The sequence below is a fragment of the Topomyia yanbarensis genome, chromosome 2 (genome assembly GCF_030247195.1).
Source record: "Topomyia yanbarensis strain Yona2022 chromosome 2, ASM3024719v1, whole genome shotgun sequence".
NCBI classification, from domain to species: domain Eukaryota; kingdom Metazoa; phylum Arthropoda; class Insecta; order Diptera; family Culicidae; genus Topomyia; species Topomyia yanbarensis.
The window spans coordinates 400,666,444-400,692,860 of record NC_080671.1 but is presented as its reverse complement, the minus strand read 5'-3'; the positions used below and the strand labels follow the sequence as shown (position 1 = coordinate 400,692,860).

Below are 26,417 nucleotides of genomic sequence, written 5' to 3'. Positions count from 1 at the left end.
GTGGTGTACCAAGAACTGTCACTGTGAAATTCCGATGAAAGACTTTCTGGCAGAGCTCTTCCTCCCAGACTCCCATAACTTTTTTTACTGTGCAAGCTCTACCTGCCAGACCCCAGAACTTTTTAACTGCCGAAAACATTTGGAAAAGGCAATGTCGATTGAGAGGTAACGGGGGATTCAGTACCCTTTCGACTGTCCTGGTTTTTTACTCGTCTGATATGGTCACCCTACATATAACAATAACAAATCTTTGACTTATTCAACATTTAAATACATTCATTAGCACGCAGAATACAAACTTTACCAAATTAAACATATAATGATATTGAGTAAAATAATAACCAGTTAATATATTTCACACACCTATTATATTGACCACACAAAAAAGCCAGTGGCAGTCTTGTTTTGCATCTTGACAAAGATTGCAAATATAATCAGCGCCAACAACCTACTAGTAACTTGACAGATACCAAGGCTTGTGTGTGCGGTAGGTGTGATTGAGACTGCTGTAGCTTGGTAGGTATAATTGAGAGAAAAACAAAATAATCTATAACACACCTATTTTATTGGCCAGCAGTGTATGTCAAGTTCAAATGGAGAATGTGATATTTATTTTATTGATGTAAGGTGGACGCTCCCTAATTCATCGCAGCTCCTCTATTTATCTAATTTTCTGATTACTCAACTTTAAACGAAGAACGTAACTTCACAGGATCAACTATTTCAACAGTGAAAAAAATCTTTTTAATATTCTACCCAGACCCATGCGCAGAAAATTCCTAAAAGAAGGTTTTTAATTTATTTTTACGTTTCTTAGAAAAGAAAGGTACAGAAATCCTCAAACTTTGAATATTTTTTTCCAAGGCCTCGAGGGCCGAGTCTTGTGTACCAATCGACAGATTGAGTAAATGTCTGTTATCGAGAAGGAATATTCGACAGACACCGCTGCCTACTGGCTCGTGGTAATGTCGGATTGGTTTGTAGTAGTTAAGCCTACCTACTAAACCTAAACATCTTGTATCTCGCCATCCTCACCCATGCGGGGCAGCCATTAGGTGTTACTGCAGTGGAGATTGTGCTCTTTTTATTTTGTGTTAAGGACATTATGCAAGTAAGCCATAACATGGCTCCTACGCCACACTCACAAACCTCTTTCCTCTGTGTAACCATGTAGCAAACGTACTCGATATATTGGAAGAATGGGAAATGTATGGCGGCCATTGTATAAATTGTTGGGCGTTATATTCATTTCGTTTATTTGATAGGCACAAATGCGTTAGCTTGGCGGTGCCAAATTCCTTCGTTTTTACATTTTGGATATCTTAAAACTAGGAGGTTACAATGTTGAAATATTTTTTTTACAAAAGAAAAAAAAGTTTACAGCTATCTTAAGACTAGAAATAAGATTCAATATACAAGAGAGGGCCAAAAGATTTTTTTATCAAAGACTTTAAAACAAGGGATTCAGTTTGATATACAAGAGGGGAAGTAAAAGTATTTTACGAAATATTTTACAGTCATCTTAAAACTAACCATATAGTTTAGTACACAAAAGGGGGAACAAATATTTATGAGAAATTTCACAGATATCTTAAAATTAGGGATATAATTCTATTTACAAGATGGAGGACAAGAGTTTCAAAAAAGAGTAAAAATTATAGCTATCTTAAAACTAGGAATACAGAATACAAATTTGATTTTTTTTAACGGTCAAGATATTCAGAGAGTGGCTTATTTCCACATCAGTGTAGCAGCAGTTGTATCAAGGACAGGGGAAAGAAGGCGTATGGTGACAGAGAAAGAAGAGCAAAACTTGCAACATTCGCTCAACCAGGGGGGGGGGGGATCAGCGAAACAAATTTGCGCCTCAGTCTAGTAAGTCGTCGAGTACCGGATTGGCGGATGGTTCTCTTCGGACCCGCGGGGAATCCTTCAAAAGGCGGACCTCGAGTCGCTCTCGCTTCAGTTTCCTTCTATGCAGGCGTAGTGGTAAGGGCGACGGCGGTTACATAGTGGCACTCTGGAGCTGATCGGTTCCACAAGGCAGGAGGAAACTTCTAAAAACGAGAAATAAAAGAGAGGGGCTAAATTGGGATATTTATCGATTTTATAAAAGTATAAATAAGGGACATATAGGGGAAATCACGAGTTGCCAGCATATCTCGGACTGGTACATTGGGTACATTCCTCTCGTGCCCGAAGGGAATCCTTTAACTGAGACCTGGCGTCCAAATACCCGGCGCATACCCAGACAACGTACTCGATGTCGTGATAGCCCTCGTCACAAGCGCACAGACTACTTTCCGCAAGCCCAATACGCCGCAAATGCGCATCCAAGGTGTAGTGATTGGACATAAGTCGGGACATTACACGAATAAAATCCCGACCCACATCCATCCCCCTGAATCAAGGCTTCGTTGATACCTTTGGGATAATCGAATGTAGCCATCGTCCATGTTCCCCATTGCTCCACGAGGTTTGCCAACTGTTGAGCGTCCTCTGACGACAAATACTAAAAAATTCGTTGAAGCAGATTGGTCTTTCGTATATGTCACCATTTAATGCGCCCACCGTTGCTAATGAGTCGGCCTTTTCATTGCCCGGGATAGAACAATGAGAGGGGACCCAAACAAAGGTAATCTGATAAGATTTTTCAGATAACGTACACAAGGACTCCCGTATCTTCCCCAGAAAATACGGGAATTGCTTTTTAGGCTTCATCGCACGAAGAGCCTCGATAGAGCTGAGGCTGTCCGAAACGATGAAGTAGTGATCTGTGGGCAGAGTGTCGATGATCCCAAGGGTGTACTGAATTGCAGCTAACTCTGCGACGTAAACTGAAGCGGGATCATTGAGTTTGAATGAAGCGGTGATAGTATTGTTGAAGATACCGAAGCCAGTGGACCCATCGAGATTTGATCCGTCAGTGTAGAACATTTTGTCACAGTCGACTTCTCGGAATTTATTATAAAATATATTGGGGATCACTTGCGGGCGTATATGGTCCGGGATTCCACGAATCTCTTTCTTCATGGATGTGTCGAAGAATACAGTAGAATCAGAAGTATCTAGGAAACGAACACGATTGGGAGTATATGAAGAAGGATTAATGCTCTGTGCCATGTAGTCGAAGTTCAAGGCCATAAATCGGGTTTGAGAATTAAGCTCGACGAGCCTCTCGAAGTTTTCAATCACCAACGGGTTCAGAATGTCGCATCGGATGAGCAATCGATATGAGAGTTCCCAAAATCGATTTTTTAGCGGAAGAACGCCCGCCAGCACTTCGAGACTCATCGTATGGGTCGTGTGCATGCAACCCAAGGCAATGCGCAAGCAACGATACTGGATTCTCTCCAGTTTGATGAAGTGTATGTTCGCAGCGGAGCGGAAACAGAAACACCCGTACTCCATCACCGACAATATCGTTGTTTGGTACAACCTGATCAGGTCTCCTGGGTGAGCACCCCACCATGTTCCAGTTATTGTTCGGAGAAAATTGATCCTTTGTTGGCATTTCTGTTTCAGATACCTAATGTGACATCCCCAGGTACCTTTAGAGTCGAACCAGACCCCGAGATATTTAAATGTGAAAATCTGATTGATCGTTGCACCCATTAATAGAAGCTGGAGTTGCGCCAGCTCACGCTTCCTAGAAAAAACAACCAACTCAGTTTTCTCCGTGGAGAATTCAATACCCAGCTGAAGAGCCCAAGCAGACCAATTGTCCAAGGTATTTTGTAATGGTCCTTGCAAGTCGGCAGCTTTGGCCCTGTAACAGAGACCAGACGCCGTCGTCTGCAAGTTGCCTTAGCGTGCATGAATTGGCAAGACAATCGTCAATGTCATTCACGTAGAAATTGTAAACCAGGGGACTTAGACATGAGCCCTGGGGAAGACCCATGGAGCTAAATCGCGATGTTGTTAAATCGCCATGCGAAAAGTGCATGTGCTTTTCAGACAACAGGTTTAGCAAAAAGTTATTTAAAATTGGCGAAAAACCATGCTGGTGCAGCTTCTCTGACAGAATGTTGATAGAAACTGAGTCAAAACCCCCTTAATATCCAAGAAGACTGATGCCATCTACTCTTTGTTAGCATAGGCCATTTGAATTTCTGTAGAAGCAACGCAAAGCAATCGTTCGTCCCTTTGCCTTTGCGGAAGCCAAATTGTGTATCTGACAGTAAGCCATTTGCTTCAACCCAATTGTCGAGGCGAAACAAGATCATTTTCTCGAACAACTTCCGAATACAGGACAGCATTGCAATCGGCCGATACGAGTTGTGGTCGGAGGCTGGTTTTCCTGGTTTTTGGATGGCGATGACCTTCACTTGCCTCCATTCATGAGGGACAATGTTACCCTCAAGAAACTTGTTAAATAAATTCAACAAGCGCCTTTTTGCAGTATCAGGCAGATTCTTCAGCAAGTTGAATTTGATTCTGTCTAACCCTGAGGCGTTATTGTTGCATGATAAGAGAGCAAGTGAGAACTCTACCATCGAAAACGGTGTTTCGTTCGCGGTATCGTGAGGAGACGCGGCGCGGCACGTTTTCTGTACTGGGACAGAGTCCGGACAGATCTTCTTGGCGAAAGCGAATATCCAACTGGTACTGTTTCGGTTACGCATACGTCGAGCCGTACCCCAAAGAGTGCTCATCGCTGTTTCTCTCGTTAACCCGTCGACGAACCGGCGCAAATAACAGCGTTTTTTTGGCTTTCATTAAACTCTTCATTCGCCTTTCTAGCAACGCGTACTGCTGATAGCTAGCGGGTAACCCGTCTTCCCGGAAGGCCTTATATGCAGTGGACTTCTCCGCGTACAGATCTGAGCACTCTTTATCCCACCACAGGGTGGGAGACCGTCCATGGGTATTCGCGCTGGGTACTGGTTTAGTCTGAGCTTGATTCGCACTGTCGAGAATCAAGCCAGCCAAAAACCTGTACTCTTCCTCCGGAGGAAGCTCTTGGGTGGATTCGATTTTAACGGATATCGCGGTCGCGTAACTCTTCCAATCAATGTTCCGTATGAGGTCATACGAGACATTGATTGTTTCCGATGGTCTTGAACCGTTAGCAATTAAAATTACGATAGGCAAATGATCGCTACCGTGGGGATCAGGGATCACCTTCCACATGCAATCTAACTGTAGCGATGTCGAGCATAGTGATAAATGCAACGCGCTCGCGCGTGCTGGTGGTGTAGGAATCCGCGTCATTTCTCCCGTGTTTAAGATGGTCATGTTGAAATTGTCGCAAAGATCTTGGATTAATGTTGATCTATTATCATCATGAAGACAGCCCCATACCATACCGTGCGAGTTAAAGTGTCCTAGAACTAGCCGCGGTCCGGTAAGGATTCCGTGATATTACAAAGCTTTCGGTGCCCTACCGAGGCTCTAGGAGGAATGTAGATGGAATCAATGCAAAGGTCTTTGCCTTTGATTAGAACTTGACAAGCGACAATTTCAATGCCTGGTGTCGAAGGGAGGTTAATTCGGTTGAAAGAATAGCACTTTTTAATCCCCAAAAGTACTCCTCCGTAAGGGTTTTCTCGATCCAGACGAATTATATTAAAGTCTTGGAAGTTGATATTTATATCGGAAGTTAACCAAGTTTCACATAATGCGAAAACATCACATTTTAAAATGTTTAGTAAAAATTTGAAGGAATCGATTTTCGGGAGGATACTTCTGCAATTCCACTGTAAGACAGTGATCGAATAAGTGACCTCGTTTGATGATTTAGCCATCGAAGGATACGATCGCTGCAAGAAGGGGCCATTTAGCAGTCAACTACTTCAAAAATGTTTGCACTATAGGGAGAAAATGTATCAGAAGGCTTTTAAGAGGATCAGTAACATTGAAAGTTGTGAAAATTAAGTCCACTATGTCAGAAAATTTCATTAGTCCGTTACTGGACTGAGTGTCTGTTGAAAAAAAAGGGGACACTTGGAGTTTTTGGTGTCCCTGGAAGTGGTGGATACTCCTTGTTAGAATTAATGTTTCCAAGTCCTGGAGCAAATTGCTTCGGTTTTAGTGCATCACTTCCGTTGGATTTATAGATTGTAGTTGGCGCACTCTGAGGGGACGACACCTTGGCACCCTTACGAGGCAATCTAGGGGAGGCTAGATTTCTCCTCTTCCTGGATTCCCCTGTGTTAACCAAAGATGTTCCCTCTTGTGGGTCGTCAGATTCTTGCTCAACGTTAGCCAAACCAGCATAGGGATTTTCGGTCAGGACAGATGGCGAAGCATTCTTTAGCATTTCTGCATAAGAACGCCTCGAGCGTTCCTTAAGAGAGCGCTTAATTTTATCCCCGCGCTGCTTGTACGCAGGGCATGATTTAAGAGCATGTGAAGGGCCCCCGCTAGTGCATTGCAAAAAAAATTTTTTTTTTGAATTCTCGAAGGCCCCCCCCTCTCATATTGTGACAAATGTCAAAGTAAGCTCAGATGCCAAATTTCACATCATTTGGACAATTTTAGACCCCCGCCCACTTCGCTTGAAATTTTTTGAAATTGGTTCTATGGGAAAATATGGAGGAAAAATACATTAAATGCAATAACTTCTGAAGTAGCAATCAGAAAATTAAAATTTATACTTCTTTTGAAAGTAAATAATCTTAGTATTTGAATAGATATATATTTGTTTCTAGAAAATACGTGAAAGTGGGGTACTGGGTCATTTTGGTCCCAAAATCTCCTATTTTTAAAGATTTTTCTGCTCCGTGATGCAAATCATACATATTTTGTAGTTTTTCTAATGTGAAAAAATCTCAGAAATCGAACGGAACCCTTTTGACCTTTGTCCGAATACGAGAAGTTCGGGTTAAATGGCCTTTTGTCATTCATATTAAACTTCATCATTTTCTCGTGAATATATCTCTATTATTCTCCACTCAATTTTCATAAACTATACCTTGTTAAACGTGGAAAATCCTTAGGATTATAACAAAAATAGATTCGTTACCGGTAAAATTCAGGAACATCAAATTATCTGACATATAGTGTCGATTTCACATTTTTATCATAAAATCGCACATATTAACTCCATTTAACAACAAAATTCTTATTTAATTTACTACTTTTAGTGTAAAATATGCTTAGGGATCACATGAGAAAAGTTTCATTCCTGGAAAAATAGGGGAAGTTGAGGTATTAGGACAAATAATGAAAAAAATGAGATTTGTAGAGTAAATATAAAAAAGATTGATGTTTCTGAATTTTACCTTTAACGTTTTTATTTTTGTTTTATTTCTCAGAATTTTACACGTTCAATAAGTTACATTTTATGAAAATTGATTGAAGAATAATAGAGATACATGCATGAGAAAATGATAAAATTTAATATGACTGACAAAAAGCCCTATAACCCCAACTTCTCGTATTCGGACTAAGGTCAAAAGGGTTCCGTTCGATTTCTGAGATTTTTTCACATTAGAAAAACTACAAAATATGTATGATTTGCATCACGGAGCAGAAAAAATTAAAAATAGGGGATTTTGGGGCCAAAATGACCCAGTACCCCACTTTCCCGTATTTTTCTAGAAACAAATATACCTTTATTCAAATACTAAAATTATTTCCTTTCAAAAGAGGTATAAATTGTAATTATCTGATTGCTACTTAAAAAGTTATTGCATTTAATGTATTTTTCCTCCATATTTTCCCATAGCACCAATTTCAAAAAATTTCAAGCGAAGTGGGCGGGGGTCTAAAATTGTCCAAATGATGTGAAATTTGGCATTTGAGCTTACTTTGACATTTGTCACAATATGAGAGGGGGGGCCTTTGAGAATTCAAATTTTTTTTTTTGCGATGCCCTAGCCCCCGCAGCAAATACACTTTTCATTTTTTTTGTCGCAAGAGTCATCCTCATGCTCTCCTTCGCATTTGCCGCATCGTTTCTTATTTCCACAATATGTGGCTGTGTGGCCCAACTGCTTGCAATTGCTACAGCTCATGACCCGCGGTACAAACAGGCGAACTGGTAGGCGAACCTTGTCAAGGAGAATGTAGTTGGGAAGAGAGGACCCGGCGAATGTCACTCGAAGCGAGCCTGATAGAGAGTAGGTAGTCTTACCTCCCTCGGTGTTTGCGGTATACAATTGGTTGCATTCCAAGATCTTAATCTGTTCAAGTGAGGGGTCCTTGAAGCAGCCAACCCTGTGCTCCAACAGTTCTTCGCATTTCAGGCCCGGTTCGGACACTACCCCATCGATTTCTACGGCCACACAAGGCACGTACGCTTTAAATTCCCGCGTAAAGCGCTCACAGCAAGCAATCGCGTTTGCCTGGCCGAGATCATTCACTAGAACACGTATCTTGTTTGCCCGAACACGTGTTATCTGAGTTACGGCCGGGTAATTAGCAGTCAGATCTCGAGAAAGTTTTAATATATTGAAAATATACCACCCATGGCCCAGAGGAACCTTCTGGGTACTGCTTTATACGGGGAGCAATGCGAGTGTTAGGGGGACCAGGGATTTCCATGATTACATCAGATGGTATTTCGCCCTCGGCCATTTAAGCACGAGGGCAGAGCGTTATATAAATGGGAATATGTCTTATTATTTGATTACAAGGTAGAGTAAAAGTAGGGAAAAGGAAAGAAAGCAAAGGAAAAAAATCAAGCAAAACTTATCTTCAAACAACGTCGATTGTTCCGCACCAGCGAAAACAATGTACTGGATTTACTGCCGGCACCAGCAGAACGGCAGCTAACGAACGAACAAACGATGACCTTCACTCACTGAAATTCACACACCGAACACCACTGTGAAATATAACGACCCGTTCTGTTCAAAGGTTGGGAGACGTATCCTGTACATAGTTGTCAAGTCATAATAAAATATAATAAAATTGTAATGTATACATTTGAAAGCTTTTAATAAATATAAGAAACTAAAAAATTCTCGTGTGCATGATTAAGAAAGGCACAATTGCACCGCTAGGTGGATTAAAACAGGTTTTTTTTATAGAAATAATGTATTCTTCAAAAGGTAATAGTTAATAATGAGGCTCATTTCTCCGACTCATTAGTACAAACAGGGTTCAATCAAAATACAATGAAAGTGACTAGCATTCAAAAATTCACCGGCTGTTTCTTCCGAAATTTTGAAATGGGTGCCCAATATTGAAAGGTAAGTAGTAGTCATGACAAACATTCTAAGAAGGACCCTATATCGGGATGTAAGTCAAGTTGGCCGGAATCCCTGGATCGGCCCTTGACACGTTCCGATTATAGTGACACGTGCGAGCAGACTACACAGCTACACAGGAAGCTTTGGACCGTGAGCTAGTAACAGTAGCTAAGGATGGAAACACACGAACATGTAAGGGTGAAGCCAGAGTGGGCGCGATGCGTAACGCGACGCGATGCGATGCGAACTGCGTGCGATTTCCAACACGACATGATAGCCAGAGTGAACACGACTGGAAGCGATGGTCATATGCGTTATACGTAAACAAAAATTGCGTTGAAGTGTCGAACGGATTGCGAGCTGAAAAGTTTCTGTGAAAATGAGCTCAGACGAAAAATATTTCATGTCCGAATGCGTACGCGATTTCTTTTTCAGAAACCATAAAGATTTTGGAATTCATCCGATCAATAGGAAAAGAGAAGACGTATCTCCACCTGCACCAAGATTTGATTACATTTTAAGCCATATTGAAGTTGTTCTCACTAAAGAGTGGACCAACGTTATTAAAACTCCCATAGAACCACGAGAGAAACTTATAATCACGCTAAGGTAATGCTAGACCTCTCCCTTCCTCGTCGTAGTATGTCTTCACGAATTGCAAAGCAATCACCCCTTAAAAATAATGTTGAATTAGTAGAATACCACAAATTAATTCTACAATCCCTACGATATATCGTGGCATATTAGCAAAATTATAAACTGTTTTTAGATTGAATTATTAAATAGTTTTATTTAAGAACCAATACAGTGCAATATTTCTAGGCTTCTGGCAACGGGTTTGTCGTTCAAAGCACCATCCTACACGTTTCGTATTGGAAGATCTACGGCCGCTAAAATCATTAAGGAGACCTGTCTTGCACTATGGATAAAGCTTCAGCCAATTCATATGCCACAGCTATAACCCAACATTTATTTATACAAAGTGCACAAGATTACTGGACTTTGTGGAGCTTCTCCCATTGTTGTGGCAGCATTGATGGAAAGCACATTCGAGTGCAATATCCGCCACACTCTAAGACAATGTTCTAAATCTACAAAAAGTTTTTTTGGTTGTACTTGATGGAATCGGGACAATTAGGCATTCCATCAGAAAGTAATCTCCCCGGAATCAAACATATCCATGATGAAGCTCGCCCGTTGTTAAAACATGTTTTGCGACTATATGCTCAACGAGATATCACTGTTTCAGAAGAATATTTTAACTCTAGTCTTTCAAAAGCAAGGAAATCGATCGAGTGTGCTGACGGGGCAATAAATGCTAAATGGAGACTGCTATGGAAACCAATTGAAAGGAACGGCCTAAGATACTACCAAAGCTTTCTGTATTTGTCACAATGTTATCATTGATAGGGAAGGATGTATAGATATTATTAGGAAGAGTGAAGATTTCTTACAAAACGTTCAAAAGCCCACACATAATCCTGTCTATTGCAGCACAATTCGAAGCCGAAAGAAAGTTTCAAAGAAAGTTTTATATCAAGCAGTTTTAGCTTCCTTTGCTCAAACTCTAAAAGATATTCTGCTTGAGCGTTCTTTTCGTTATTCTTTTTATATCGTTTGGTGGGAAGCGAGACAGGAGCACTTGATGATCGCCCAGTGAAGGTATCAGCTACCTCCATTGTTTCTAGTTGACTTGGTAGGATTTCAAAAAATCCTTCCAATGCTTTGACGTCCTCAAATACCTCGCTGTTGTAAAATTGGGGCTTGAGATTGCCAATTGCTTGCCTGGACTACATTTGTTGCCGTAAAAAGTAGACTTTTGAAATGCGGTCAGCTAGAGCAAACGCTTTGGTCACCAGCATCCTCGGATCTGAACACCGGCAGCTTGCACAGTTCGCGACCAAAAGCGTCACGCAACTTTTTACACCTTTTCTTTGCAACATCGTCTGAAATTTAAAAAAAATATAGATTTTAGAGCAAGTATAGCATTTGAGAAAATGTCGGTCACTCACAGTACCCATTAATAAAAAACAATTTAAAAATTGTCCATCAATTTTGCTTACCAAGTATTCCCCATTAATCCAAAACATATTTCCAACATTGGTTCACAAGAATCCGATGCCGTTAATGGCGGGGTTGTTGGTCCCACAGTGCACACCTTTGGAGGACAGCTCCAATGTGCACAGAAAAAAATATTTTGTAATTTTAAGTTTATTTTCATGCACATATTTGGAGCATGAATATAAATGTAAAATTAAGTTCCACCACAAATACACACGACTTGTCATGCTTTCTTCATCTAATTTTATTATAATTTTACACGTGGATTGAAAATTACAGTTTCTTTAAACGGAAAGCCAGTGCACTTCAATGTATTTTTACTCGAATACTGCTGTATAATGGATCACATGTAATATTACACGAATGAAAGTGTAAAATTGTATGCTGTTTGATGCTCCAATTGATTTTAACGTAATTTTCAATCAAATTTTTGATTCAATCGTTGTATGTTTACATTCGTATTGATTTACATGTCGTTTAAATTTCATTATTTTTTGGTGTGTGTGCTTCGACATCGACATAAACATCCTCTGCCACCAAAGTAACATCAAATTTTGAATTTGTCAGCATCTTTTCGCGCGAAAAACCTGTGCACGTACTGGTTGGTCGCGCGTCGCGCAAAAAATCGCTTAGCGCATCGCATCGCCGTCGCTTCCACTCTGGCATGTACTGTATTATTTTGCAGGAAACAAATGAACGGAGCTCGGTCGCGCGTCGTCGCGCGATCTGTCAAAAATCGCTTCGCATCGCGTCGCGTCGCGAATCGCGTTCACTCTGGCATCCCCCTAACACAGAGTCGAAGAAAAATGAGAATCGAAATGTGGAGTACATCTACCACCAAGTATTGCTTCGACGAAGTCGGGTAGACTATCCGACAAGATCGCGACTCCAACTGAGAGGTTGTACTTGGCTTACGAAAACGTTCGTCCAAATGGGGAGAAATTCCGCCTGTAAGAAACTTTCAGCCGGAGTAGGGTATATTCAACGCCGGGGACTATCCGAGTTCATTGCAACCACAGCTAGGAGCTGAATGGCTGCAGTGCGCAGAAGAACTTAAGAACAAAACTTTAGTAAACAAACATGAATGGAGGGGTGCAGGATTATAAATGGCTCAAATTGCCGGGAAATCTGTTTCCAAACAAAATAATACTTCGATGAAGTCCCGCAAAGAAAACAGTCATTGACGAAAAGATGGGAGCTTGGTGTCCACCCTTAGAAACTCGGACAGTCAATCGCGTTACACACCAAAAAATAATGAAATTTAAACGACATGTAAATCAATACGAATGTAAACATACGATTGAATCAAAAATTTGATTGAAAATTACGTTGAAATCAATTGGAGCATCAAACAGCATACAATTTTACACTTTCATTCGTGTAATATTACATGTCATCCATTTTACAGCAGTATTCGTGTAATAATACATTGAAGTGCATTGGTTTTCCGTTTAAAGAAACTGTAATTTTCAATCCACGTGTAAAATTATAATAAAATTAGACGAAGAAAGCACGACAAGTCGTGTGTATTTGTGGTGGAACTCAATTTTACATTTATATTCATGCTCCAAATATGTGCATGAATATAAACTTAAAATTACAAAATATTTTTTTCTGTGTAGTGCATATTCTCTAACGTGTATAAAAAAAATATTTAAAGTTTGAGCCATTCATAAGAAAGGTAAAAAATTGATTTCTATCAAATTGAATAACAAAATATTGGCCTTACCTTCTTTTCGATTTCCATACATTGCGAAACCTACCAGCTCATAGCAAAACATTTACTATTTTAATTATAAGCGCTTCACGGATAAACAATTACCTCATGCATACAAATCCGTCTGTTCGATAGTTAAATTTATCGCTCCGTCCATTCCCTTCGCGGCGCACATTTATAAAGCGATTTCAACTTCATAAACTATTCATCAATTCCTTTGGTGCTTCTCTTCTCCCGCGAGAATTACCCGCCTCCTCCCCCGGGGCAGTAATCCGGACCCAGCACGCAACTCAATTCCGGTGAATCTCCAGCTCGCATGCACATGGTCTCAGCATGCATGTGTGCCACCACGGGATAAGAAAAGGAAAGAACGGAAGACAATGCAGGGACGTGCGTCGTCATGACAGACCGGACGGGTGGGCAGAAGAAAGGAAAAATGTGATCCTCCACTCTGCTGATGGTTGGTCCTGTCGAGCATTTACCCGATAGACATAAATTATCCACACATTGCATTGATAGACTGGTCGGTACGATCGGAACGAAATCTGCCGCGTCGTCGTCGTCGTCGTCGTTGTCTTCAGTGAGCGATGACTTGACTTGAGCCTGGAAGATGATTTTATGCGTTAGGTGGTACTAGGTGGATGGCTGCTCTCGCAGGCGGTGGGGAGTCAGAGCAAACGCGAAATACAACAACAAAAAACGAGTGAGAAAGAGTTGAAAAGCCGCGCTTTCGTCACCGCGCGCGGTACCTTGCCTCACTCCTTGTGAACCAAGGAAGAAACAAAGAGTTGAAAACGGAAAAGCTTGAAGCGATCTTCTCCTCGCGAAAAGGCTGCTACCGGCTGTGAGGATCTCGTGCGGTGGAAGAACGAAGAAATGCGCCAAAAGAGGGAACAAAGAGGTGGCTTGGAAGAATGTGCGGTAAAAATTTTGCATTAGATTTGCGGAGAAAATTGAGTATCGATTCCTATTCTAGCCTAGACACCATGGACGAAGATTTCTGAACTTGTTGAAGTAACGTTTAATAAGGCAAAGGCATCACTTGAACGTACCCATCTTCCACCCGCTAGGAAAGGCAGCGGCGACGACGGGGACGGTGCTGGTGGTGGTGATGATCGTGGTGAACCTACCAGGCAGCAGCAGCAGCAGCGTAAGGATAAATCTTGCCTGCGCTCGATGGGCTGGATGATGTCTGCACGGCCGCGGATGGCTCGTTTAGGCTTACGGGTACGGTTTGCGTTAAAGACGGTGGGTGACGGCAGGAAAAAAGCACCCAATAAGAAGGGAAAAGAAGACGACCCACGGAAGAAAGCCTGCGTCGATCGTCGACGGAAAGAATGGAGAATTAAAGAAGATTTCCACCGCTTGATGATGATGATGGTAATGATGATGCTAATGATGATGATGATGATGATGATGATCGTGTTGAGATCGGAATGAAAGAACGAAGAAAGGTAAGCTCACCTGAGCGAGCAAGAGTGAGCGAGACGGTGGCGGCACAAATGCTGGTTGGTGGTATGTTGGTTGGTCGATTGGTTGGCTGGAGGTTCCCTCGGGTTCGGGTTTTGCGCAAAGCAGATCCGTACGAGGAAAGTTAATCGTCGCTAGCAGCTCAGGTCGTCGATCAGTTGTGCAAGATCGCTCGAAGAAATATGTTGGATTTGGTCTAGCTGCTGATTGCGCAGAGTGGGTTCCTTTCTTTGTCCAAAAACTGTTTTGTGAGAGCTGTAGGTACTTTGTGGTCTGGGATTTTTTTCTCTGTTTGTTCGTACGACAAGTGAAGAATTCCGGAAAACCGTGAAGTTTCTCTGGAGGCCGAAAGTTCGGGTGAACAAAGAATTCAGTGATCGATTGGCCTGTGATCCTAAATTGAAGAGTTGTGATAGCAAAGGCAAGTTGATCCTAATCGAGGAATAAGTGCCGATACAGTGTTTGAAAAATACAATTTATAAAGTAACGAAAGGAAGATTTAAAGGAGGCAGTGCCGGAGGAAACGATTCTGAGGAAAAAAACAGCATCAGCTAATAATGAAGTCGATAATTTTATGTGTCTCGTTCGTGTTGGCGTGTGTTGCAGGTATGTTCTCCCATGTTTGTCGGTGTGTTTAAATAAGAAGACGAGGGCTTGACTCCGTGTCCTAAGTAAATATTTGATAGTTCCACTCGATGCGGATAGAACGTTTTGAGGAGGTGGTTTTGTAATGGAGATGGGCTTTTATGTGGCTCGAAAGAGTGTGCCACTTTAGGTTCCGCGGCAAAGACTGGATCGGAGAAAAAGTTTTTGTTCGAGCGCTTAAAATTGTAACCGTTTTACCTCATGTTCTAGATGAGCTAGAATTTGATCCCGTTTGGTAGGGAAAATGCGATGTTGATTTTGATTATCAGCAAATCGGTCCCTAATAAGATCAAAATACTGCGGATTTCAGGTTGGAATTTCTTCTCTAATAGTTGCCCGCAGTGATATTGGGTGGATTCAAATGATGTTTATACTTTAATTAATGGAAATTGTTAACATTTCTTCCAAAAGACTGACAAAATATTAATTAATTTTAATTCCTTTGTGGAATTCGGTTTATAATCCCTGGTGGTGTAAAGTATTTTCGATGGAAAAAAATTTGGCGTTACAGAAAATCTTAGTCTATTTGGTCAATTTCCATTCAATAACAGAACATTTGAATCATATTGTTTTAAATTTGCAAAATATTGAAAATAGGGCGAGCGAATCTTACGGAGACACATCGCAAAAATGCAATGTACACCATAACTCAAAATCTTCTGAACCAATCGCTTCGAAACTTCGCACACTTTTTCTTCGCATCGTTGCCCAGGTAACAACAGGAGCGTTTTACAAAATTATTAATTTGATTATCATTATTATTTTTATAATACATTATTATTTTTTTATAACATACACGGAAAAAATCCGTTCATAAATTCATGAACAAAAGGTCACGATTTCGTGAACTGAACGATTTACGAAAACCGTGACCAAGTTCTTGAAATTATGAATAATAAACCTCGTATTCATGAAACTATTTGTGATTTTTAAAACTAGTTCGCCCCGAATATATACATGGCGTTACATTAGAATGTTTGGTTGGGTTACTGTTGTTGTTCAGTGGACATGTTTAGTTTTTGTTGTGATTCTTGTTCATGATTTGGGAATACACAATCGCCAGTCAAACATTGTTCATGATTTCAAGAGCTTATTCGCGATTCTTGAGAATTCTCATGACGTTAGCGGGATTAAAGTTCAAGATTTCAAGATCTTATTCGCGATGTTCGTAATTTCTATTCACGTTTTCGTAATATTTTAGTCATGAATAGAGTGATTAATGTTCATGATTTCAGGATCTTGGTCACGATTTTAAATATGTCTGTCATGAGTTGTGTGATTTGTGTCCATGCACTCAGGACCTTAGTCGCGATTTTTGTAACTTCTGTTCGAGTTATCGTGATATTTTAGTCATGAATAGGGCATTTCATGTTCATGACTTCAGGATCTTAGTCCCGTTTTTGTGACTTTTGTTCATGTTATCGTGATATTTTAGACATGAATAGAGCAATTTATGTTCATGATTTCAGGATCTTAGTCGCGTGTTTAGATATTTTTGTCACGAGTTGTGTGTTTTGTGTTCATGATTTCAGGATCTTAGTCACGATTTTCGTAATTTCTGTGCATGTTATCATGATATTTTATGTTAGAGCTTACTTTCAAAGAGTAATGTAACTAATGTTCATGATTTCAGCATTTTTATCATAGTAGTCGTAAATTCTTTTCGCCTTATCGTGATCTGTTATTTTTTGGCTACTAACGGTTTTTTTTACCCGGAATAACGTGACAATATGAGCTGGATCTTTAAAATAAGATACATTCGCGATATCTGGTTTTGTGAACTATGTCACGCACACTATTTGGGGTTCTCAGTGCAGTTTTTCTTTTCTGTCCGGACATCACAATGAACCTTATGAAATGAATAACGATGTTCGAGATTCTAATAGTTTATTTATATATCTACTGCTCGTACCTATTACTGGTCGCTAACAGCTGGGTATCTCATAAAAAGTGCATGTAACAAAAATGATTCTACGAATAATACTTCAAATTTCGTGAAAAAGTTCACGAAAAAATTTCATTACCATGTTGCATGAAATTGTAAATGATTAGGGATATCTTCTAAATATCAAAAGCACGCAAATAGATACTAGATAGATCGTAAATCATGCACTAGGAATCATGAATCAGTTCACGAATACATGAATAATATTTTATGACATCGTGAACTTTTTCACGAAAACGAACTCGAACTATTTCACGAGCACGGATATTGGGTCGTAACTAAGGCCATTACAAATCTTTTTTAAAAATTATGTCCAAGTACAATTTTTTTTCTGAAGGGGGTGGCAAACAAAAAATAAATATTTATTTTTATTAAAACAAAAAAAGTATTCTTTCATTTTATTTCATTTCATTTTATAGATCACGAGCTATTTCGAATAGAATGTTCTTATGTTGAAATTTCCATTTCGCTTGTTCCATTAACATGATTTTAACAATCTATTTCACATTTAATGGTGGTACTTAAGGTATGTCTTTGTATAAAAATGATTATATATTGTCCAGGACAAATTATGACAAAATGATACAATAGAGCATACATTCGAGCCGTTTAGCTCCGAACACCTAGTTGGTTAATCGCAGTTGAGAACTTCCGTGAGCCATTTAGTTTCTGTGAGCCATTTAGTTTCTGTTTACGCGAGTCATCTCAGTGAGTCATTTATTCCTCAGCGGCGGAATTTCTCCCGATACCGATGCCCGTTGCGTGAGTCATTTAGCTCCCAGTTTTGTCGCAATCTACTCGGATAGTCCATAAATCCTACTAAAATAGCCAACCAGTACTTGGCGATGTTGGTTCGGCGATACCGGATGAAGCGTAGCTTCTGGTTCGCTGCTTCCGGTTCTCTGAAAACTCGACGACCAACCGCTGGCGCTTCACTCGATCTACTTCCTGACGGTGTAACTAGTCTGCTCACGGGCTTCGGTCCGGCGATTCCAGATGGTTCGTGGTGCCCGGTACACTGGCGCCTCAACCAAAGCTGTGATTACTCTCATAGTCTTCCCCTTAGTATTATCGTCGTGTCTTTAAAAGTTCGAGTCGATGATATGTTCTCCGACAGCGATTTTCGCCTGTTGCTGTCTTTCGGCTGCTAGTAAACACCTGGTGGGTTACTTAAGAGCTCTAATTATACAGTGCATTCCATACCGGACATCTACGGAATCACACTGTGCACTTGCACTCATCGTAAGTGACAACATATGCAGTTAATCCAAGCAATCTTTGACTCTGCCTCTTACAGGTTTCAACTGTCCTACAGGTAATACGCGATTCCTTTCTAGACAACAGTTCAGACATTCACAAACACCAACTCTGTTTCATCATGGGCAATCGTCTCCGTGGCGAGTGCCTCCAGCTCTTCTAGTAATTCTCCGATTACTTGGAACACCACATTATCCGCGAAACTGAAAATCGTTACATCTCTGAGAAGGTTCAGCTTCAATACTCCATCGTACACTGCGTTCCACAGCGTTGGGCCGAGGAACGTCAGTCGTAGTTGTCATTCTCCCTTGTCTGTTTCATAGATCAGTGTTCGGTACTGAAAGTAGCTCTGTAATATCCTGCTGAATTACTTATGCTGTACAACGAATGGGCGATTGCTTCCTAGCTAGTACTATTGAAGCATTCTTCACGTCTAAGGTAACCACCACGCAATAGCGATATCCTTTTCTCTGTTGTCATCACAGCTCCCACAACCGTTCGGGTGGAATTCACTGTAGACCTGCCTATAACGAAGTCGAGTTGCATGACAAGCCGTTCTCACGGTCCGTGTACTTAGTTATCTTGTTCAGGATTACTCTCTCTAACAGTACCAAGAGACATATTGACCTATACGCTGGAAGATCTCCAAGTTTTCCTGGCATCGGAAGCAGCATCAGCTTCTGTTGCTTCCAGTTATCGGATCATTCTGAACATATCCGGGTTCTCATATATCGCTTTTTTCAGCGATATATGAGAGGCTGGTACTGGGTCCTTCCACTCATGGCTTTCGCCATCTCGATCAGCTGCTTGTCGGTAATTCGAGCTTCTTCTTCGTGATCATCCTCCTCACTGTACGGCGAAGATTGGTTCAAGTTGCGGGGAAAACCTTTCGATGGTGACCTCTAGCTTCGGACACCTTTCAGGTGGTGCAGCTGGGCCTTTTACCTTTTTTTTTGCATAACTTTGTAGGCGTCTCCTCGAGAATTCGCGTTGGCTTTGTGGCAAAGCTCATCAATTCAAGCTTTCTTGTTCAGCTCGACTGCTCTGTTAAAAGGGGCTCGTGCAGCTTTTCTTTCGGTGTCACTACGAGCACTCTAATTTCTTCTCCAAGGTAGGAATAACTTATACGTAAATCGGTAATCGTCGTATTACAGCCGACGAGCGTTTCTCGGTCTCCCATTTCTCGGTATCGTCGCATTTAGGTTGAAGAGGATGTCCCCAAATTTAAATTCTTCGACGGACACGTCCTTGTGAAAGATAGCTCTTTTCCACTTTCACTCGTTATTCAAACCGTGTCCGGTTACTAGAGGTGTGCGCCGATGCATTTTTAATCGGCGGCGGCGTAAGCGACATTTTTGGCCGGCGGCGGCGGCGTTGGCGGCGTCACGCCGTTGGACCCTACCGGCGGCGGCGCGCCGGCGTGTGTCGGCGTGACGAATATTGACGCCTATGTAACTAAAAAAAATTCTTGGCTGTACAATTCCTTTCCCAAATTTTCGGTTTCTATTGTAACAGACTTCATACATACAAACAAACGTTACAGCTTAAAGAAAATCTAAAAAAATCATCGCCCACGATGTACTAGCGACATCTGTTGAACACATTGCACAAAATGTAATTCTCGCAACCATATCGAATTTTTTTTCAACTGAAGCTCCAATACTGCCCACCCTGCTTGCCAAATGCAAGATAATAAATGAAAGGTGGAACTATTTTTACAGTTGTAAAATTTGAAGAACGAAATAGAAAAATTGTCGATGTCGCATACTACGACTTCGCATAAAATAATGATTGCAATTGACAAATTTGAAGAATGCAGAGTAACGACTGTATTTCAATGACCCATAATAATTATTTATTGTTCTATATTTGGGAAATTAAGCAACGGTAAAAAAATTTTGTTTTGTTTGAGGAAATTAATTGTTGTTGTCGTTTCATTGTTTTTTGTTTCTATTTAGTCATCTTTACCGTAAGCCCGGGGACCATTGACAGCTCCAATATATTGAATTCATAAGCAAATTTTGGGGGTGATATGGCGATTTTTTTTGCTGCTAGAATTCTGATAAAAACACAAATTCTATTCAAAACGAATTGTTAAGCTTGGTGGTGAACGTACTTTCATTGGCCAAAATGTTTTTCATTTACGATTCTCGAGATAAAGAGCACCAATGATTTAACGATTTCAAACTTCACACAACAAGAAATCCAAAACATGTTTAGGAAGGAAGAGAGCCGGTTGTTAAAAACAGACTTCCAGCTAAATATTAATAAGATTTATGTAACTTTGCTGATGGTTTTCAGTTAGGGATAAATTTATTCTCTAATAATAGTTTTCTTTATTCACATTTTGGAATAAGCTTTTTCTAAATGTTGTTCTAGCCGCATTGACGGCGTTCATAACACACGTAACGAAACACGCTTTTCTCTTGAAACTTTTTCGTTTCGTTGTTCGTGGTACTCATACAGAGAAGGCATACTAGCGCTACCATCAAATCGGTGGTGCATATATGAAACAAGCACTATCTGTCAAGTTGTCCATGGGTTGTTTACCATCGCTCTTTTAGAATCCCGCAGATATCAGGTACCCTAATACGAGGCGTTATTATTGGTATTACTGCGTAGAAATGTCACTTTTAATGATCGTGTAAGGACACCTTTCAAGGTAGACACATTACCTCATTTTCCAGGCTGGTGTTTACTTTTACTTCTTGTAAGTACAAAATCGCCACAATGATAAGGAATACGATTCCCTGGTACTACATTTTCTTACAACGTACGATCTGCTTCTATCTTGAGTGCAAAGTATGCTCGATGTGCTGCAATCATACATTTCTACACCCTGACGAAACCTAAATATACAGTTACTATCAATCATAATCATTCCACGACTTGACGTGCTAGCTCCTGTTGGGTTGAAACTGATCACTAAACAAGTCTGATTGAAAATGGCCTAAGCGTATCTCTAGTTTTCGTAGCACCTGCATCCCGCCAATTTCTCCAGCAGTTCCGGGGACCAACAAATTCTAATCCATTGCATACATTCGATACACCGAATCAATTAAATTACTAACATACTGTTATGTGCTTAGTCATCGATTGGCATCGTGTTGTAACTTGAGAAATGGTTGTGAACAACTCCCACCTTGGGCACTGCGACAAGAATGAATTTCACATTACCGGCCCATATTGTTTGTTTTGGTTTGCATTAGATTAAAAAGACCGTAACGTTTTCAGGTGGGTGCGGAAACTAAGTAACGCATTTAGCTCTGTGTCAAAATCTCTTCACTAACGCCACCGATTTGTAGTTGAAATCGACCTTTTTTCTACGAGTGATGAAAATTCATCTCGTGTTACGTCTTATTTGTCTGTGATACCGGGCTGGTGCAAATCACTGAAAATCTTTCTTGAGTGGGGCTAGATCATACGATGCATAATTTATGAGACTAGAAATCTTACCCTCTGCATCGCCACATCTGTGCACCAGCGTCGCGAAAAGTCAAGATCACTTTGCTCAACTATTCTTCGAGAATTTTTTTTTAAAAATAGGTAACGATTCAATCAATTCTAAATAAACCACGTATTGAAAATAATTTTTATGTTTTCACAGAACTAGTTCACGCAAAAAAAGATGACATTATACTCAAATGTTTAGTAGGTGGTTGTGTCTGAATATGTTTAATATTTTTATGATTCTAATTCATAACTCGATGAAACATTGATTTTTATTATCTTTATTGACTAAAACAGTCAAGAATTGAACGACGTGCAAGGATTTTCGTAAATTCTCGTCTTGTTATCGTGATATTTTAGTCTTGAGCTTACCGTTGGATTTTTTACACAAAGCCACATATCTTATAGTTTTCTAAATTATTTCACGGACATGAATTGTGGTTAGGTAATGTATTTTGCTCAGCGCAGTTTCATTTAATTCCGAACATTTCTCTGAATTTTAACAAAGGAATAACAGGGTTACAGGTCCTAGTAATGTCTTTGTATCTAATGCTCGTGCCTATGAGACTGGTTGTTAGCAGTTGTACACAATAGCTCACATAGAAATTTCAAAACCAAAAAGCAGAGCGAATAATCCATGAATAATAGTCTGAGTTCCTTGTAATTTTTTACGTAAGTATAATAAAATTATGTGGAAAATTAATTACTTCATGAATTACATCATGAACAGTTTCACGAGCTCGACTGGTGAATCGTGTGTAGCATATTAGGAATTAAGAATCGGTTAAAAAATCAATGAATAATACACTGCGTTTCAGTGAAATTGATTAGGTGCAAAGATTAGGATCAGGCACATAATCGTAAATTTCAGGCACATATATCTTGAAAGTGGAAGTTTTTTTTAATTTGTGGACCATTTCACGCACACGAATGGTGAATGGAAACTTATATGCTCACAATCATAACCAGTTGATGAAGCAAGAATGGATCTTTGAATTATATAGCGAGTGTCGTGTAGTGGTTTTAGAGAAAATATCAAGATTATTTTAATTTTGTAATCCAATTGACGACCACTAATACCAAATAATTATCAAGACGTGATAAATCATGAATCAGTTAACGTCGTATATTCGGTCCATAGACAATGTTCCTAGATTTGTGGATAAAGTTATGAACCAATAATTTTAGAGCTCGCGAATTGTCGGCGCGGGAAAAATGCATCGGCGGCGCGCCGCCGATCTACCGTTCGGCGTCGGCGTACGTTAAAAATTACCGGCGGCGGCGGCGTGGCGCGGCGGCGCACAGGTCTACCGGTTACCAGTGCTGTACCAGATCGCTTGATGGTCGCTGTGGGTATATCCTCGCACACTTTTCATCTTTCCTGTCACTCCAAGGCTACAAACATTAACATGGATAATGGATTCCCGGTACTGATGATACCTTTGTTTGTAAGATCTACATTTAGCTTTGTTAAAGCCTTCTTGATCGCTGATAGTCAGACAAAGTCCTTTTGATTCCAGCGTCCTTCTCGACAATTTTGCAAGTTCCTAGTTTTTGGAATATTTCAGAATTAAAGTCTCTTCGGTTCCTTGGAAAACGGCTAAATCGATTTTCACAAGCTTAGTCTTAAATGGAAGGTTTAGTAGCAGACTTTGATCTGGTAAAGTTCATACGAATCGCACATATGGGTGGGGAAATACAGTATGAACACTGCGATCCCATATTAAATCTTTAAATTTCAAAAGCCTTTCGGTAAATCTCATGCATATTGAATATTAAACCACAAATAAATCGCCAGGAGTCTTATGTGAATTCAGATTGTTTCCTTATAGAAATTATTTTAGAGTGCAACTACCGATCTCTATCGACTGTTGCGATTCAGAAGTCGGTGTGTTAGCCTTGCCATGACATGTTTGTTTGAGAATTCACGAGCGGCTCCTTCCTTCCGCGAACAGTAAACGTTTCGTTTGATGTTAGACTGGATCGACGATTTTATTCGGATGTCCTATCTACCATATTGACCATTCTTGGTCAAAATAAAAAAAATCATGGGATGGCAATTTCCAAAACTACTAGAATAGTTTTCAATGACGAAAAGCAAAACTCTATGAAAGCTATTGTTTTTTTATAATAAGTGACAATTTTTTTAATTGAGGTTATTAACAAAAATTATTTGCCCCCTGATTTTTTCTAGCAATTTTGAAGGGGGGGGGAGGGTGACATAATTTTTAAAAAAGATTTGTAATGGCCTAATATGTTAGAAATCATGAACCAGTTAACGAATGCATGAATAATATTTTTTGATTTCATGAACTAGTTCACGAAAACGAATGGTAAGTTGTAACTATTATACGAGGTATCATGAAACGGTTCACGAATACATGAATAATATGTCATGATTTCGTGAACTAGGAATCATGAACCAGTTCACGAATGTATGAATAATATTTGATGATTTTGTGAACCATCTCACGAGAACGGATATTGGATCGTGACTAATATCTTTGGGGATTACGAAATTGTATGGATTTATGAATAAAATTCCGAATTTCGTGAAATAGTTCACGAAAAAATAGCCAGAATGTTTTGATTTTGTGAACTAATGTTCCTATATTTATGAAAAAATCATGAGTCAACCTTTGATTTTATGAATAATGTTCATAAAGTGGTAAACTAGTTCTTGACGGAAACCGTGACCGAAGTTCACAAAGCAGAAACAAATATTTCCACTAATGAAAGTGTTATGCGGGCGTTACTGAAGAAAAATTGAACAAAATTATAAAAGCCAAGATTTTTGTTCATGGTCCTGTTTTCGTAACGTAAAAACGGGATTCTTCCAGAATTCATGGCACTTTATTCACGATTTTGGGAACAATTTTTTTTCCGTGTACAACTAGTTTATTTGAGCAAAACCAGATTTTTGGCTTCAAAGTACTACGAAAAATTCAAAAATCGATAAAGGAAATGAAAAGCTCCCGTCATTACTTGAAGAACAGTGTGAAGAAAAATGTTTTATATTGCACGTGTGGGCAAAGCGGGAATGATATAAACTACATGGCGCAGCGATCAAAATTTGTTCCAGTGTCATCGATGCCACGGCTTTGGGCACGGCACTAAAAATTGTCATTTAGATCCCAAATGTATGATTTTTGGTGATACACACAAAAGACGCTTGTACGGCGGAACAAACTAAATGCGCTAATTATAGCGGAAACCTTAAATCAAAATTCTGGACATGCTCCATTCGAAAAAACCTTTCTGCACGAGAAAGGCAAAAAAATATAAATTCTCGTACAGAGCAACTAAAGCAAAATTATCTACTTCTATTATCTACTTCTTCAGGTACCTTTCAACAAAGCATGTTTTAGAATATTCATCAGATTCAAAATTGAAATACAACGTCTCTAGCTCAGTCACACCATGCTTCTGCACCTCAAATATCATCTCTACACAACGCTTCCCTTACTCCAACCGATTTAGGTAGCATATATTGAATTTTTATGTCATAACGGCATTCAGTTAGCAAGCGACTGAAAGTGCTAAGTTACTTTACGCTTGTCGGGGCATGCCGCAGATTCAGGTGATTCGCGTGCGATAAACATGCCAAAATATCCTGACTCTTTCGGTAGAAGACAAAGAATTAACTCGTCGGGAAACTCTAAGTTTGCTCATATGGCTTATTATTAAAAAAATGCTTCACAGCTCTCAGTTTCTCACTAATTAAATGTCGTTGCAACATAAAAATGAAAAAAATAACTCACTCTTAGTCGTTAAATTAAACGGAAAAATAGGTTTTTAGCATCAATCAATGTTTCAATTGATGACTGCAATGCTAAATTCTAGCTCCATGTTTGAAGTTTTTTAAACTGGGTTGGAATTTGCTAACAAAATTTTAATGAATTCATAGTTTACTAATGACTTTAAATAATCATTCATACCCGATCAGAAACACATAACAAAAATATTTCAAAATTATATCTCGCATTGTTACTTGCTACAAATCTCTGTTATTTTAACAACTAACGAGACCTATTTTATAACACAATATGTTACAAAAAATGTGTTCTGTTATAATCTTGTAATTTTATTCTGATCGGGTATTTATTCAATTGGAATACTCGTTCATTAAAAACATGCAAAGACGAATTTTTCAACTTATTGAGGGTACATTGCATACAGAGCCGTAGAGTGGTCTTCTGGTGACCTTGGCGGAGTCTCCAGCTTTGCGACCCTTTTCTGTTTACTTTGGATTTCTTTTTAGTTCGACCTTTAAAAAATAATTTGTGTTCATGGAAATGGCACACCTACTCCCTACTTAATTTCACGTAAATTTCAGCCAAAAATCTTTTACTGTATATTTATTAAATCAATTGACACTGGGCGACGGAGGGAGCATCTATTCAGATGATTGTATATTGGGGTGTCAATGGCATGTATGGGAAACAGGTAACCATCGAAGTTAATAGCTAGACGTACCTCAACGGCATTCGCGCCTCGAAAAAAGTCTCTTTGTAAAATTTTAGCTCAATCGGACTCAAACGGACAAAGTGCAAAATATTTGAACCCGTGAACAAAACTTAAAAGGACCTATAGAATATTCGAAAATTGATTTCGAATTTTTGATGCTCAATAGCTTAGGATATAATAAAATGTCGAGATCTATTGCCACCCCTAAATATATTTTAAGAAAGCCTTTATGAAACTTGAAAAATTCTGGATTTGAGTTGATACT

At 39.7% G+C, this 26,417-nt stretch overlaps 1 protein-coding gene across 2 annotated transcripts in view; it reads left to right on the top strand.

Moving 5' to 3' along the window:
* Positions 1–13,960: 13,960 nt before the first annotated feature.
* Positions 13,961–26,417, top strand: part of LOC131684924 (uncharacterized) — an 84,636-nt gene continuing 72,179 nt past the window's right edge. For both annotated transcript variants that reach the window (XM_058968178.1, XM_058968179.1), the window contains exon 1: positions 13,961–14,994. In XM_058968178.1, the coding sequence (XP_058824161.1) occupies positions 14,946–14,994 (49 nt within the window). In that variant the 5' untranslated portion in view covers positions 13,961–14,945. The remainder of the gene's footprint in view (positions 14,995–26,417) is intronic.